Source organism: Schistocerca serialis, chromosome 3, assembly GCF_023864345.2.
Source record: "Schistocerca serialis cubense isolate TAMUIC-IGC-003099 chromosome 3, iqSchSeri2.2, whole genome shotgun sequence".
NCBI lineage: Eukaryota > Metazoa > Arthropoda > Insecta > Orthoptera > Acrididae > Schistocerca > Schistocerca serialis.
The window spans coordinates 120,514,301-120,529,189 of NC_064640.1; the positions used below are offsets into that span (position 1 = coordinate 120,514,301).

At 41.2% G+C, this 14,889-nt stretch overlaps 1 protein-coding gene across 5 annotated transcripts in view; it reads left to right on the forward strand.

Annotated features, from left to right (window-relative positions):
- The window catches only part of LOC126469811 (fizzy-related protein homolog), a 170,535-nt gene that overhangs the window by 100,311 nt on the left and 55,335 nt on the right, over positions 1 to 14,889 (forward strand). For all 5 annotated transcript variants that reach the window (XM_050097088.1, XM_050097089.1, XM_050097085.1 and 2 more), the window contains exon 7: positions 11,507 to 11,731. In XM_050097088.1, coding sequence (XP_049953045.1) covers positions 11,507 to 11,731 — 225 coding nt within the window. The remainder of the gene's footprint in view (positions 1 to 11,506; positions 11,732 to 14,889) is intronic.

The following is a 14,889-nucleotide window of genomic DNA, read 5'->3' on the forward strand; positions in this document are numbered from 1 at the left end:
ACAGACAGGAATTGGAATGCAAGCAGTACATCACTCCTAAAAGCCGTATATTCAGGTGACAGATGGATTCCAAAACAGCAGTAAGTCAGCTGCACATCAGGCAACCATCAGTGTTTCCTGGAGACACTGGTCATGTCCCAATGAAATGACTGAAAGGATTCGAGTACATGACATGATGTGTTCGACAAATGTGTACTTGGATGAAACAGCCTAGCAGTGGTTGGAGAACAACAAAGAGAAGCTCAATGTTATATTTTTGTACACCAGACATGAATTATTTGAGGGAAACCATTTTGTCCATTCACACGATACGAGAAACAAAGAAAATTTTATGCTCCCCACCCACCGCCTCAGACTGTATGCCCAGGGACCTCAATACATGGGAATGAAAATGTGTAATAAAGTAAAAGGGAACAAGTTGATGCAGATGAATCTAGGTTCACTTAAAAGAAAGCTATATGAGGTACTGACACTGATGTGTCATTACTCAGTTGATGAATTCATGCGGGACAAACTGGAAATTTGAGCTGGGTACGTACGATGTGTTATCCTTATAGTGTTGTTATTTATTACAGTGATATTATTTATTAATGTAAAAATCATTGTAATTGTTTTATAAAATTTTGACATGTTTCCTGTATGCAAACCAAATGGATTGCAAATGTATGTCATGAGATGAATAAAACACAATTCACAATGTCTGAAATATAGTCCATACCAACCTGAAGAAAATGTTTGGTGACACTCAGCAGCAAGTCTGCTTAGGGGAAGAACAACCTAAGAATAGGAGCAGCATCATGGGGAAACGACACAGCCATACATGCAGAATGTTGTGGTCCTATGCCAAATCTTGAATCCGAATATGACAGAAGCCAACAAAATCTCACACTTAGTGTAAGGAATCACAGAGGACATGTACCAAGCGCTTGTGGTAAAGAAAGGTACAGAGACAAAGCAAACATCAAGTGGTGCAAGCGAATCGAAGAAATGCTATAGAAATGTGTTGTACAAAATAAGAATGACAGACTCCCATTGTGGTCCCTGTAGCAGTTGTGACAGACCACCATGAGCTCCCTCTCTCATACACCAGATAGTAAGAGAAGAGATGTTGCAGTGTATGGCAGCCAAATATGTGAGACTGAGTAGATGAGAGGTAGCAGCCATGAATGTCAACCCCATATGTCAGGAGGTAATAGTGAATGTTAAAGAAAGCTGTTATTGATCATTAGAACCAATCTCCACTATCAGCCAAACATGCCAGGAGGAAGACATAGTCAACTCGTAGGTATGCCACAGCCATCAGATGATGTGCCTGCACCAGATCGACACAGTTACAACCAAGTCCTGTGCCAAGTATAATGCCCCATAAAAAAACAGGTATTTAGAGTCTGGAGGATGACACGCCAGTGCATTTCCACTGTGGATGCCCTGGACGTGTTGTTTGCTATTGCAGAGGCAGAAGACGAGACTTGGCAACCTCTACGCTACAAGATGTCAACCGTTGCAATAGTCGTATTCATGCCAGTCAGCTGCAGATAATAATAGTTGACCTGTGGCATGAAACCCATTCCAGTACCCTGTATGAGGTTGCTCTGCAATATGCCATAGCCATTCTCAATTGCTGTGCCGAACTAAGGGAAACTGAGTGACCATCTATGGAAGTGAGGGTGCCTCGGATGAAAATAGTCCATGGACAACAGCTAACAAGATGACAGAAAATGTTATCAATGGCCAACCAGTCTGGGCACTAGTATAGTCATGGGTTTCTTTTTCTGTAATGTCAAATGCTTACTGTTGCCAGTTAAAGGAGGCTTTATGTTCTGCGATATGAAATCGATAGGCTGAAAGTTGCAAATGGGAAATACATCCAGCGAACGGGCACTTGTACTGCAACAATTACTGTGAATGACAGAATACAGATCTTCAAATTTGTCATTTTAATAGAATGTAGTCTTGATGTTATTCTCAGTTGGGATTTCTTCCATGTATCACAAGCAGTCATAAACTGTGGAAGATCGGAGCACCACGCTGACGAAACTGTTCCAAGAAGCACACATAACAAAGTTTGCTCTGGGCGTCTGTTTGCCGTTGAGGACATTGTGACCCTGCCATCAACTATGAGACGAGTGCCAGTTGTTAATCGAGATGCTCAGTTAAATTTGCAAGTGAAAATCATAAACATTGAAGTGGCCAAGGAGAATATTTTGATCATTCTCATGACTAGCTACAACTCATTCCCAAAGATAACTGTGTAGGAACATCCAGCCCAGTCCAGAAAGAGCAGATTTGTGTCATCGAAAGAGAATTGTGCTCCACTAGTACCACAGACAGAACAGTAACTGACAATAGGGTCTGGCCTGCGATGAACAATATCGGTGAGTGATAGCCACTCTGCATCAATTTTTGGATGATTTCATGTCTGGAGTAGAGAAAGGAAACTCCAAGTGGCCCATGGTAAAACACCATATCAGCACTGGAAATCATCGCCAGTTAGCCACTGCTCATATAGTGTGTCATCAGCTGAACGGTGGGTAATCCAGGAGGAAGTGGATGCTGCAAGATGACATCTTTGAACCCTCAGTGTGTCCTTGGTCTTCTCCTGTGGCACATCATATTTCTGATTGACTACTGATTACTGAACAAAATTATGAAGAAATATTTTTATCCTTTCCTACACCCTTGACTAATGGAAAGGAGTAAAGTCTTTCTCAACTGTGGGCATGCAGAGAGGATACTAGCAAATTGAGGTTAATGAGGTTGACTTGGAAAAGACTGGCATGATAACTGCCGACTGCCTCTATGAATTCATAGTTATGCCATTTGGACTCTGTAACATTCCAGCCACCGTTGAACTAGTGATGGACAACCCCTTAATTTGATGATGTGGCGTGTCTTTGCTGTAAGGATGATATTGTCGTTTTTCAAAGGCATTTGAAGAACATCTAAGCCACCTGACAGTTGTATTGAAGCGTGTTCAGACTGCAGGACTCCGTCTTTTCATCACCCAAGAAATAAAAATTAAGGGGAACCAAGTGAATGGTGAAGGAGCCCATCCCAATCCATAAAAAATTATAGAAGTCATTGATTTTCCGAATTCTCAAACATCCGTGATGTGAGAAGTTTCCTTGGAGTGTGCTCTTACTACAGGTGATTCATTAAGGACTTCTGTATGAAGGTGTGTCCCTTGCAAGAACTACTGCAGGGAGACACCAATTTTTTATGTGGCAAGGTGGAAGGTTGATCTTTCCTTGTCCTTAAAGAGGTGCTAATATCATCACCAATTTTACATTTTATGATGAGAATGTCAGTACATAGCTTTTCACCGATACTAGTGGTTTTGGGATAGGGGTAGTTCCATTATAAATTCAGGAAGTTGCTGAAAAGGTGATAGAAGCTTCTAGAGCACTCTCTAAGTCTAATGTGTACTACTCTACAACCTAAAAGAAGTGCCTTGCTGTTGTTTGGGCCATCAACAAGTTCTAGCAGTATTTATGTGGCAAACTATTCACCATTGTTATGGATCACCATTCTCTATGCTGGCTTACTAGCCTGAAGGATCCGTCGGGTCGACTGGCAAGATGAGCACCAAGGCTTCAGGAGTAGACCGTTGCAGTGGTATATAGAATCAGATGCAAACACAAGGAATTCAGCTGCCTCTCAAGGAATCCTTTGGCAGAACACAGTAGTGTGCATGAAGTCTCAGTCATCACTGTGTTAAATGACATTTTGTTGAAAAGAGAGGAGACCCAACACTGCTGAAAACTGTAGAAGCCTTGAGGGAGGAGGAACTGAGCAAAGGAGGATTTCAATTAATAAATGGAACATTGTGTAAGAGGAGCTATCATTTGATTTAGTGGAAATGGTTGGTCTACATCCTAGATCATCTGCAGCCAGCGATCCTGAAATACTTCCTCAATGCTCCAACATCTGATCACCTAGAATTCTTGAAGACTCTAGACAGAGTCAGATGCAGGTATTACAGGCCAGGTCTCTGCCAATTTGTTAGACACTATTTGTGCTATGTCCGTGGACCTAACTGAATCACGCGCGCCCTGTCATTGCTCAGCCCGACTGCACATGCCCAGTGGTTGGCCTTAGCTTCACGTTGTGGCCGCCGGAGGTTCATGGCGTTATCTCTGGCTGAAGAAGTTGTGCCATTCAATAGTTCTTGCCTGCAGCTCCCTCTATGGCCACAAGATATAACAGGAGCACAGAACTGATGCCACGGCCACTCGCTGTTGCTCGCTGGCTGTGTTAATATCGAAATGTTATTGTATAGATCTTATATGACAACCTTAGGCTTAGAACTTAGCTACGATTTGGATTGCACTGTGGATTTGTGAATTGTATTTTGAACTTAATTATGTAGCTACTTGCTATGAGAGCAATAGACGGTGCCTGCTTCAGTGTGGAGAATAAAGATAAGTAAACTTCCTGATCGCTACCACCTTACTTTGAGACTAATTTTTTCTCGACCATCAGATCTTGCGTGCAACTTATGTTTGCCACTCCAGGCAGACATAAAAATTTGAGCCAATGCCAATGGCAGAAGCAAGTGCTGTAGGGCTTCTGGTATGAATCCCAGCAGTAGCATCGTCATTACACCAGATCGGAATCGACCTGTTGGGGAGGTTCCCAAAGTTGACAAATGGTTTTGGTTTTAAATTTGCTGCAGCTCAGCTTCATCACTTTCATGTGTCACTCCAGACTGCAGTGGTTGTATAAATTCCTGGCTTGCGTTTGACAGCTGTTTTGTTTCATATTATGACCACCAGATCACAACAGATCATTTCAAATTTAAACAAGAAAAAACTGAGCAAACTGCTGAAGCTCCAGAAATTGCAAAGTTCATTGTAGAAGACATCATTTTGAAGCTCAGAACACTCTTTGTCATGATCTCTGATTGTAGTTTTTCAGTCGAGGCTAGTCTCAGAGTTAAATTCATATTGTGAACCCATCTTTCACAGGATGGCAACTGCCTACCATCCATAGATGAATGGCCTCCCAGTATTCTTCAGTAAGGTGTTTGCAAATATGCTCTCAATGTATGTTGATGTCCAACAGAGAGACTGGTATGCAGTACTGCCCACCTTGACATTTGCATACAACACAGCAAGGCAAGACACTGCAGGCTTCATACCATTCTTTCTGCTGCACATGTGCAACACTGAAATGACAATGGATACACTATTTCCGTTTCAGTCAGATAATAGTCTAGATGACTATGTGAAACACCTCATGACCAGGACCAAAGAAGGAAGACAGTTGGATCACATAAGGATGCTGTATGCCCAGGAGCAAGACTGAGAGCAGTATACTGCCAAGCACTGGCCAGTGATACAGCTTGGGAGACTTCATATGGATTTTTACACCTATATAGGAAGTGAGCCTATCGGAAAAGTTACTAAACTTCTACTCTCTCTGTGTCATATCATTTGCCAATTGTTGAATCTCACATACGAACTCCAGGATTCTGGCCATTCATTAAGAAGACGAAAGCACAGAGATGTTCTCCATGTCCCTGTATGAAGCCGTTCTATAATTCAGAGGCACAGATCAATGATGGGAGGCTCAAGGAAACTGAAGACCTGCTCAGAAATTGTGAAGCTTTCATGAGAAGGGCTCACGTCAGTGCTCATCATAATGTAGACGGTGTTGAAATGTGACCAGTACTCAAGGATGTGCAAGCACTGCCATAGAGAGGACAGTTGACAAGATATAGGTCCAGGGTGCTATTGTTGGATCCAGTGAGAACTGTCACTATTTCTTCAGGAGAGGGAGCATTGCTTTGAGCTGTGTTGCATGAAGTGTGGTGTAGTGGTTGGCATTGCTGACTGACGTGCTGCAAGTTGCCAGTTCAAACCCGACATCCAGTGTTTATTTGTTATTTAGTATTTACCATTTCTGAAAGGTTCTTAAAATATCTTATGTTTGTAAGGTTTTTATGTTCTGGAATATTCAATGTTTGTGTAAATAACAGCATTCAGGAATAAAGCTGCACTTTCCATCCAGCAAGTCAGACCAGTTCTCACTGTACATTGGCATCAGTAAGAAACTTGATTCCAGTGCTACGTGTTATACTTCATTGGCAACACTGCCTGCAGATTTGGACTTGATTGTGTGTTTGACATTTTGATATATGTGTACTCTAACTTATGAATCTGTTTCCACATTTAATGCCAGTTGTTATTAACCACTCCTTAGCAACTATATCCAAAGGAAGACAACCACTTCAACTACCAGTATGAATCTTTCACTCTGCAGAGGACTGTGCACTGTTATGAAACTTCCTGGCAGAGTAAAATTGTGTGCTGGTGTAGGATGTCAACCTGGGACCTTTGTGGGCAATGCTGTTACTGACTAAGGTATCAATGCGTATCTCATGACTAGCCGCCACAGATCCCTTCCACTTCTGCCTGTACCTCTCTGCTAACGTTAAAACATCATCTACATATACGTACATACTCCAAAAGCCACCATACAATGTATGATGCAGGTACCCTTTACCATTTTTAGTGCCGGCCGCAGTGGCTGAACGGTTCTAGGCGCTTCAGTCTGGAAGCCCACGACCACTGCGATCACAGGTTCGAATCCTGCCTCGAGCATGGATGTGTGTGATGTCCTTAGGTTAGGTAGGTTTAAGTAGTTCTAAGTTCTAGGGGACTGATGACCTCAGATGTTAAGTCCCATAGTGCTCAGAGCCATTAGAACCATTTGAACCATTTTTAGTCATTTACTTTCCTGTTCCAATCACAAATAGAGCAAGGGAGGAATGACTCCCTACATGCTTCTGTAAGAGCCCTGATTTATCTTGTCTTTGTGGTCCTCACACAAGATATATATTGTTGGCAGTAGGATAATTGTACAGTCTGTCACAAATACTGGTTCTCTAAACTTTCTGAGTACTATTTCATAAAAATAATGTCTTCTTCCCTCCAGGGATTTTTGTTTGAGTTCACAGAGCTTTCCTGTAGTATTTGCATGTTGATTGAATCTAGCAGTAACAAATCTAACAGCAGGCTTCTGAATTGCTTCAGTTTCCTCCATCAATGTGTTCTGATGGGATCCACACTCAAAAAGTACGAAAGAATGGGTTGCCCAAGAGTTCTGTTTGGATATTTAATCAACATAATTGTGCCAGGCACCCACACTGCTACTAATGTATGTGAACATTAGAGAAATTTTTTTGCTGCTCATCTGCATTTTCCCATATTTAGAACAACCTGCCATTTATCACACCATACAGAAGGTCTATCAGACTCATCCTGTATCCTCATACAGTCGCTCAAAGATGGCATTTTCCCATACGCTACTGCATCATCAGCAAACATTTGCAGATTGTTGCTCTCTACCTGTCAGATTGTTTATGTATATAGAGAACACGAGCGACTGTATGACATTTGTATCCAATGAACACTCACCATCCAGGACAACATATTGGGTTGTATTACTGAAAAAATCTTCAAAGCACTCAAGTATGAAAGGAAAGAAGATTAGAGTTTAACATCATGTCGACAGCACGGTAATTAGAGACAGAAGTTACATACACTCAAACCTTTGTTAACAGTCTGCAATGTAGCACTGAGTCAAACGCTTTCCAGAAGGATTTGAATATGGGATCTGCTTGTTGCCCTTTGTCCATTGTTCACAAGCTACTGTGCAAGAAAAGGGCAAGCTGAGTTTTGTGTGAGTGATGCTTTATAAATCTGTGTTGATTTATGAGTAGAAGCTTTTCTTTCTAGATTCAGCAGCAAAACAGTGTTAAGGATATTGATCTATAATTTTGTGGGTTCATTATTTTACCTTCCTTAATCACAGGAGCCACCTGCACTTTTTCCGAGCCACTTGGGTCTCTCCACACTGGACAAGAGATTCACGATAAAAAAAACTGTATGGAGTCAGTGCCAAGGAGTACTCACTGTAAAACTGAATTGGGATTCCATTTGGACCTATTTGTTTTTAACTCTTTCAGTTGCTTTTCAGTGCCAGAGATTCCTGTTTCTTTGTCTGACTGAATAGATCCACTTAGCGATTTTATGTAGGGCCAGAATTTTTTAGGATTCTTGGCAAGATCTTTTGGTAATGTATGGCAGTGGAATGGGATGCTTCGGCATCAATCTCTCACGATGCATGTATTTTTAGGATTCTTGGAAAGATCTTTTGCTAATGTATGACATTGGAAGTTATAGTGTGCTTTGCACATCAATCTTTCACAACACACGAATTTCTACCAACTTTTTCCTGTCAACATATCAGAATCTTTTTTTTTTTTTTTTAAAAAAAAACCAAGAGTGCAACAGTCCCTGTTTTTTCAGCATTTTCTGAATTTTTTTTGTTAAACCGTGGTGGCTCTTTTCCATCCTTAATCCACATAGTAATGTCATTTCTTCAGAGGGATATTTACAATCAGAAATTCTTCTGCATATCTTGTGGGACTAGCACCTGAGGGTACACACACACACAAAAAAAAAATGGCTCTGAGCACTATGGGACTCAACTGCTGTGGTCATAAGTCCCCTAGAACTTAGAACTACTTAAACCTAACTAACCTAAGGACAGCACACAACACCCAGCCATCACGAGGCAGAGAAAATACCTGACCCCACCGGGAATCGAACCCGGGAACCCGGGCGTGGGAAGCGAGAACGCTACCGCACGACCACGAGATGCGGGCACACACACACACACACACACACACACACACACACACACACACAAAGCGGGGGGGGGGGGGGGGTAGAATGTGCCAATTCTGTCCAGTTGGTATGTTACATCGTCAAAATCCCGAGACAGTTGGAGGGCCCTGACTGTAATGCTTCAAATGTTCTCAATTGCGGAGTGATCTGGTGACCTTGCTGGCCAAGGATGGGTTTGGCAAGCATGGAGACAGGCTGTAGAAAAGCTCTCACTGTGCGTGGGTGGCCATTATTTTGCTGAAATGTGTGCCCAGGATGGCTTGCGATGAAGGGCAACAAAACAGGTTGTAGAATATCATTGACGTACCACTGTGCTGTAAAGGTGCCATGGATGAAAACCAAAGGGGTCCTACTGTGAAAAGAAAGGGCACCCCAGACCATCGCTCCTAATTATCTGGCTGTATGGCGGGTGCCAGTTAGGTTGGTATACCACCACTGTCTGGGATGTCTTCAGACATGTCTTCAGCCTGAAAAGTTGTTCACTGGCATAGAATTGTCTTTAGTGATGAGTCCCACTTTGAATTGATCCCTGATGACCAGTGAAGACATGTCTAGAGATGCCGTTGGCTACAGTGGGATAGCAACGTGTCGCACACCATACGGCCCCCCAGCCAGGGGTGATAGTCTGAGATGCCCTTTCTTTTCACAGCAGGACCCCATTGGTTGTCATCCGTGGCATCCTTACACCGCAGTGGTATGTCAATGATATTCTGCGCCTCGTTTTGTTGCCCTTCATGGTAAGGCATCCTGGACTTACATTTCAGCAAGATCATGCACACCTAGACACACAGTGAGAGTTTTTACTGCTTGTCTTCACACTAGCCAAACCCTACCTTGGCCAGCAAGATCACCAGATTTCTTCCCAGTTGAGAATGTTGGAGCATTATGTGCTGGGCCCTCCAACCATCACTGAATTTCAATGATCTAACATGCCAGTTGGACAGAATTTGGCACGATATCCCTCAAGAGGACATCCAACAACTCTTTTATCAGTCAATGTCAAGCTGAATAACTGCTTGCATAAAGGCCAGAGGTCGACCAATGAATGCATCAATTTGCTAAATTTGTGAAGCTGTTTCTATTGTGAGTAAATCATCCAATTTTTCTGAAACTGTAATCATTTGTTTGTCAGCATATATTCATCACATATACCAGTTTCCATGAGGCAGCACAGTGATTTTGTTTTTTGTGCAATAGTCATGCACCAACAGGGATGAATGTGTGGGTGCATTATCATGATGAGAAAGCCATGAATTGTCTCACCACATTTGAGTCTGTTTCCTTCTTGCATTTTCTCGTAGGCGTCGCAACACATCCTGATAGTAGCATCGATTAACAGTTTGTCCCTGGAGCATGAATTCATGATGAACTAATCCTTCAAAGTCAAAGAAAACTATCAGGATGGCTTTGACATTTGACCTGACCTGACGAGCTTTTTGGAGAACCTTTCCTAACCCATCGGAACTGCAGAACTGTAGACCCACATCTCATCACCAGTTATGATTCGCTTAAGGAACATCTCATTCTCATCTGCGCGATCCAAAAGTATTTCACAGATTGCGAGGCAAAGATCTTTCTGGTCTTAACTCATGAGCCGTGGGACAAACTTGGTGATACCATGATGCGTTCGAAGATGCTGTGTCAGAATTTCGTGACATGATCCAAATGAAATGTTACATTCTTCTGCAATCTCTCAGACAGTCTGTCTTCGATTGGCACACATAATTTTTTTGACCTTCCTGACATGAGCACTGTCGGTAGATGTCGAAGGGTGTACTGAATGAGGATCATCTTTAACTTCCATCTGGCCATTTTTAAACCATGTGAACAATTGATAGCACCACATATGGCTTAAGCATTCACCACTGTAGGCTTCTTCTCGCATCATTTGGTGTCCCTCTGTAAAGATTTTCTCGAGTTCCATTCAAAATTTAATGCAGAAGTGTTGATCGTCTAATGCAGGGGTTCCCAACAAGATTTTCTCGAGGACCCCATCATCGAGCATGATTGGTATCTTGTCATATCACAGTATCAAGTACCTAAAAAAGCCAAATTAAGAGTCTTTTTATACATTTCTGTTTTTGGTACTTAGAAAAAACATTTGACATATTCATTATTGAAAAAATATTGAGCTTAAAACTGCTCAACAAACTGCAAAAACAAAAAATCTGTTATCATATGAAATATATTTAATATATTTTTTATTCTAATAGCATCTTGCGGACCCCTCTGGCATAGCTTGCGGACCCCTGGGGGTCCGCAGACCACCTGTTGGGAACCACTGGTCTAATGCTACGCAATGTTCTACTCAGTACAGCACAAGAACAATAACTAAAAGACATACAGCAATGAAACTTCCGGCAGTTACACGTTAAACACAGGTGTGTTCAGGGATGCCAACCTCAACACACCATTGGCCCACAATTATGAATGTTCCAGAATTTTTTGAACAGACCTCCTTTTTTTTTGGGGGGGGGGGGGGGGGGAGAAAGAAAGAAAAGAAAGAGAGAGAGAGAAAGTGTGCACGTGGCATGTGCACATGCGTATGTGTGTGTGCGCGCCTGCGCCCGCTCGCCCCATTTGTTTAGTGACCTCTGGATTATCAGTTTTATGTCTATTTTCATCACATATTATTCATGTTGCTGTTTTATTATGTACACAACTTATGCTCTGAATAAAATTTAATTTCATATTTTTTTCTGAACCACCATAAATAGCCTTTAATTCCTTACTATGAATTATAGCATTTGTCAGCATCTCGCTTACTGAAGTAAAAAATTTACATTTTATTTATTTGTATATTTGTACAGGGTAATCTGGTAGCTGTTGGCACCCATCATGGATATGTTCAAGTGTGGGATGTCAGTCTTAACAAACAAGTTAACAAGATGCAGGGACATTCTGCTAGAGTTGGTGCTCTTGCGTGGAATGGTGACATCCTCTCTTCTGGTAGCAGAGATAGACTGATACTGCAACGTGATGTGCGTACCCCTGGAGTTGTAGCAGAGAAAAAGCTTGTAGGGCATAGGCAGGAGGTAACCTCAAGATGCTTTAATTTTAATTTTATGAAATTTTAAACTAATTTAATTTTAGTTTCATTGAATTTTTAAAATAATTTCTGGGCTTGTGGATCCTCTCGTACACTGAGTAATGTAGAAAGAACTGATTATTTCAAAGGTAGAAGTCCAATCTCCCATTGGAGTTCATCAACTGTGGACACTTTCTTCTAAAGTAGCAACAAAGTTTAGAAGGAAGTGAACGAAGGTGTATTTAGAGGTAAGGATGTTATGTAAGGATGGTTGTGGATGTTTTACTGTGTACTAAAGGTGTCAAGATGCTGGCTGTTGGCCATTATAAGGAGTGGCATTTTTATTGATAATCATTAACTGATTATAGATAAGTGTTTGCCCATGACAAATTAGAAGATGAGAAAAAATTGAAAGGTAGGAAAAGGTTGCATACAAAAATACAAAGCTCCTTTTCAGACTGAGATTTAGCAGAAAAAGAATAGTTGGCATTTAACAGCTGTAGGAAGAAAATGGAGACAAAAATGAAAGAAATGTGCCATAAATGGCATTAAAGTCACAGGACAGATGTTACTGTTGTAATACGAGAGTTGTGTTTTAAATTTTACAATCAATCACTGGATGTAACTGTTGTTGTGAAAGTACTATTGTTATTTTTTTTTTTGTTCAAAGAATAAGCTCATGAATTGGCCAAGTCTCTTGTGAGTAATCAATCAACACACAAAATTGAAGAAAAGAGGCTTGTAACATAACATGAGATCTAGGCATCTGTAGGTATATTGAAGGTTACAGTACATTTGATTCTACATGAATATTTACCTCTGAGAAAGATCTGTTGAGAGAGAGAGAGAGAGAGAGAGAGAGAGAGAGAGCTCCTGTCAGTTAGTGTAAGGGAATACTCAAAAAATTTTACTGAGGAAATGATATATCCATAGGCAAACTGGTAACAGAATACAAAACTTGGATTTGTTCAAGCAGGAAATTAAGCAGCAACCAACTGTTTGGGAGTTCTAGGATGAATCAAAACCAACAAAAGTTATTTGTTTCTGAAGCATTTCCAGGATAATGAATGTTTGTTTTGTTGGTTACACTGGACATTTCAAGAACATTGCTTTGGAGAATTTGTGACCAGTTAATGCTGAATGGCGCAAAAAAAAAAAAAAATTGTTTGCAAGTCATCAGTGGAATCAGAAAAAATGACCAAAAATGTCCAATCATTCTCCATCATGACAATACATCTGTCACACAGCACCTCAAACAATTTAGTATTTGACAGAGAAAAACATGGACTTAATGCCTCATTGCCCACATTCACCTGATTTATCACCTAAAAACTCCTTGTTTCCTTCAACCATATATAAAATTCACGGGCAGTAATTTTTTCATCTTCTCAAGAAGCTGTTGAATCTTTCCAAAACCCTCTTTTTGAGGTATCAACATCAGTGTGAAGAAAAAAAAAGTTATCATAATTTGTGTGAATTCTTGCAAATGTCTATAAACTTTAAATGCTATTTGGAGAAACAACAAAAAGATACGTAACAAAATATTGTTTTTCTTCCATTGTTTCCTAAAATCTTAAAAACAGTCCTCATATTGTGATTGATGTTACAATAACAAAATACATTGATCAGCCAGAACATTATGACCACTGACTTGTTATCGATATAAACCCATCCAGGCGATAGCAGCATCACGTGGTGAAGAATGATTGTGTCAGACATACGCACAGTGCATGTAGTACCATTGAGCATGCTGTCTGGTGTAGTGTTGCGAAAGTGCGCAATCTGAGTTTGAAGATTGTGGTGGCCTGGAGGCTCGGCATGAGCATTTTGGAAACTGCATGAGATGTTGGGTGTTCGAAGTGTGCTATGGTGAGTGTCTTCAGCAGATGGCGAAATCAGGGTGAAACCATGTCCAGATGATGTGGGATTTGGCAGCCACCTCACATTACAGATGTTGGACGTCATAGTGTGTGCAGACTGGTGAAATAGGACAGGCGGCGAACTGTAGCGGACGTAACATCAGACTTTAATGCTGGGTAGAATACAAATGTGCCGGAACACACAGTGCACCAAACACTCCTAACGATGGGCCTCCACTGCAGATGAACTGTGCATGTGCCAATGCGCGCCACGATATTGGCAACTATGACTGAAATGGGCATGTGACCATCGGCACTGGACGTTGGCACAGTGGCAGCGTGTTGCGTTGTCTGATGAATCCCGATACCTTCTTCATCATGCCGATGGGAGGGTTCAAATCTGTCATCTTCCAAGAAAACAGCTCCATGACACATGTACTGCGGAACGGAGACAAGCTGGCCATGGCTGCATTGTTCTTTGAGGAACATTCACATGGACATCCTGGGTTCTATTGGAGCTTGTACAAGGCACTGTGACAACCCACGGTTACTGTACTCTGGTTGCACACATACACCCCTTTGTGACAATCATGTTTCCTGGCAGCAGTGACATTTTTCAACAAGATAATGCCCATGTCATGAGGCCAGTAGAGTGAATGGAATGTTTCGAGGAGCACAGTGGCAAGTTCTAATTGATGTGCTAGATTCCCAAGTTGCCAGATCTGAACCTGATCAAATGCATCTGGGATGTGATTGAATGTGGCATCAGATCTCATTGTCCCCTTTCCAGAGTATTGCTTCCATGTCATGGCACTTCACCACTATTATCCATGCCAGAGGTGGACATACTGGCTATTAGATAGGTAGTCATAATGTTTTGGCTGATCAGTGTATGTTTGGAAACACCCTAATAGCTCTGCCTGGAAGTATGTTTTCTTTGATGTGTAAGAACAAACTGTTTCTAGTTTTAATATGGTATTTTGTTTGCCTTTATTGGTCTTTGATGAAATAACATACTCATTTTAAGTCATTACTGGTAACAAAGTGCATACTAAGTTTTAAATCTATGTCTTACATAACATTTAGTCTTCTGTCGCGTAAAGTAATATGTTCTTTGTCAATTCTGTTGCTTCCACTTATCTTTATTGTCATTAATTTGCTTTCCAGCAGTTTGTTGTTAGTAAAATTTTAAGATTGCTAATTGTCTTGTTTTTTTCATTACGCCCTATTCCTGACATTGCTGTGATTATTTTCAAAAAATCAAATGACATTGAAGCTATATCTTAAAATGTAACAGTCTCTCTTG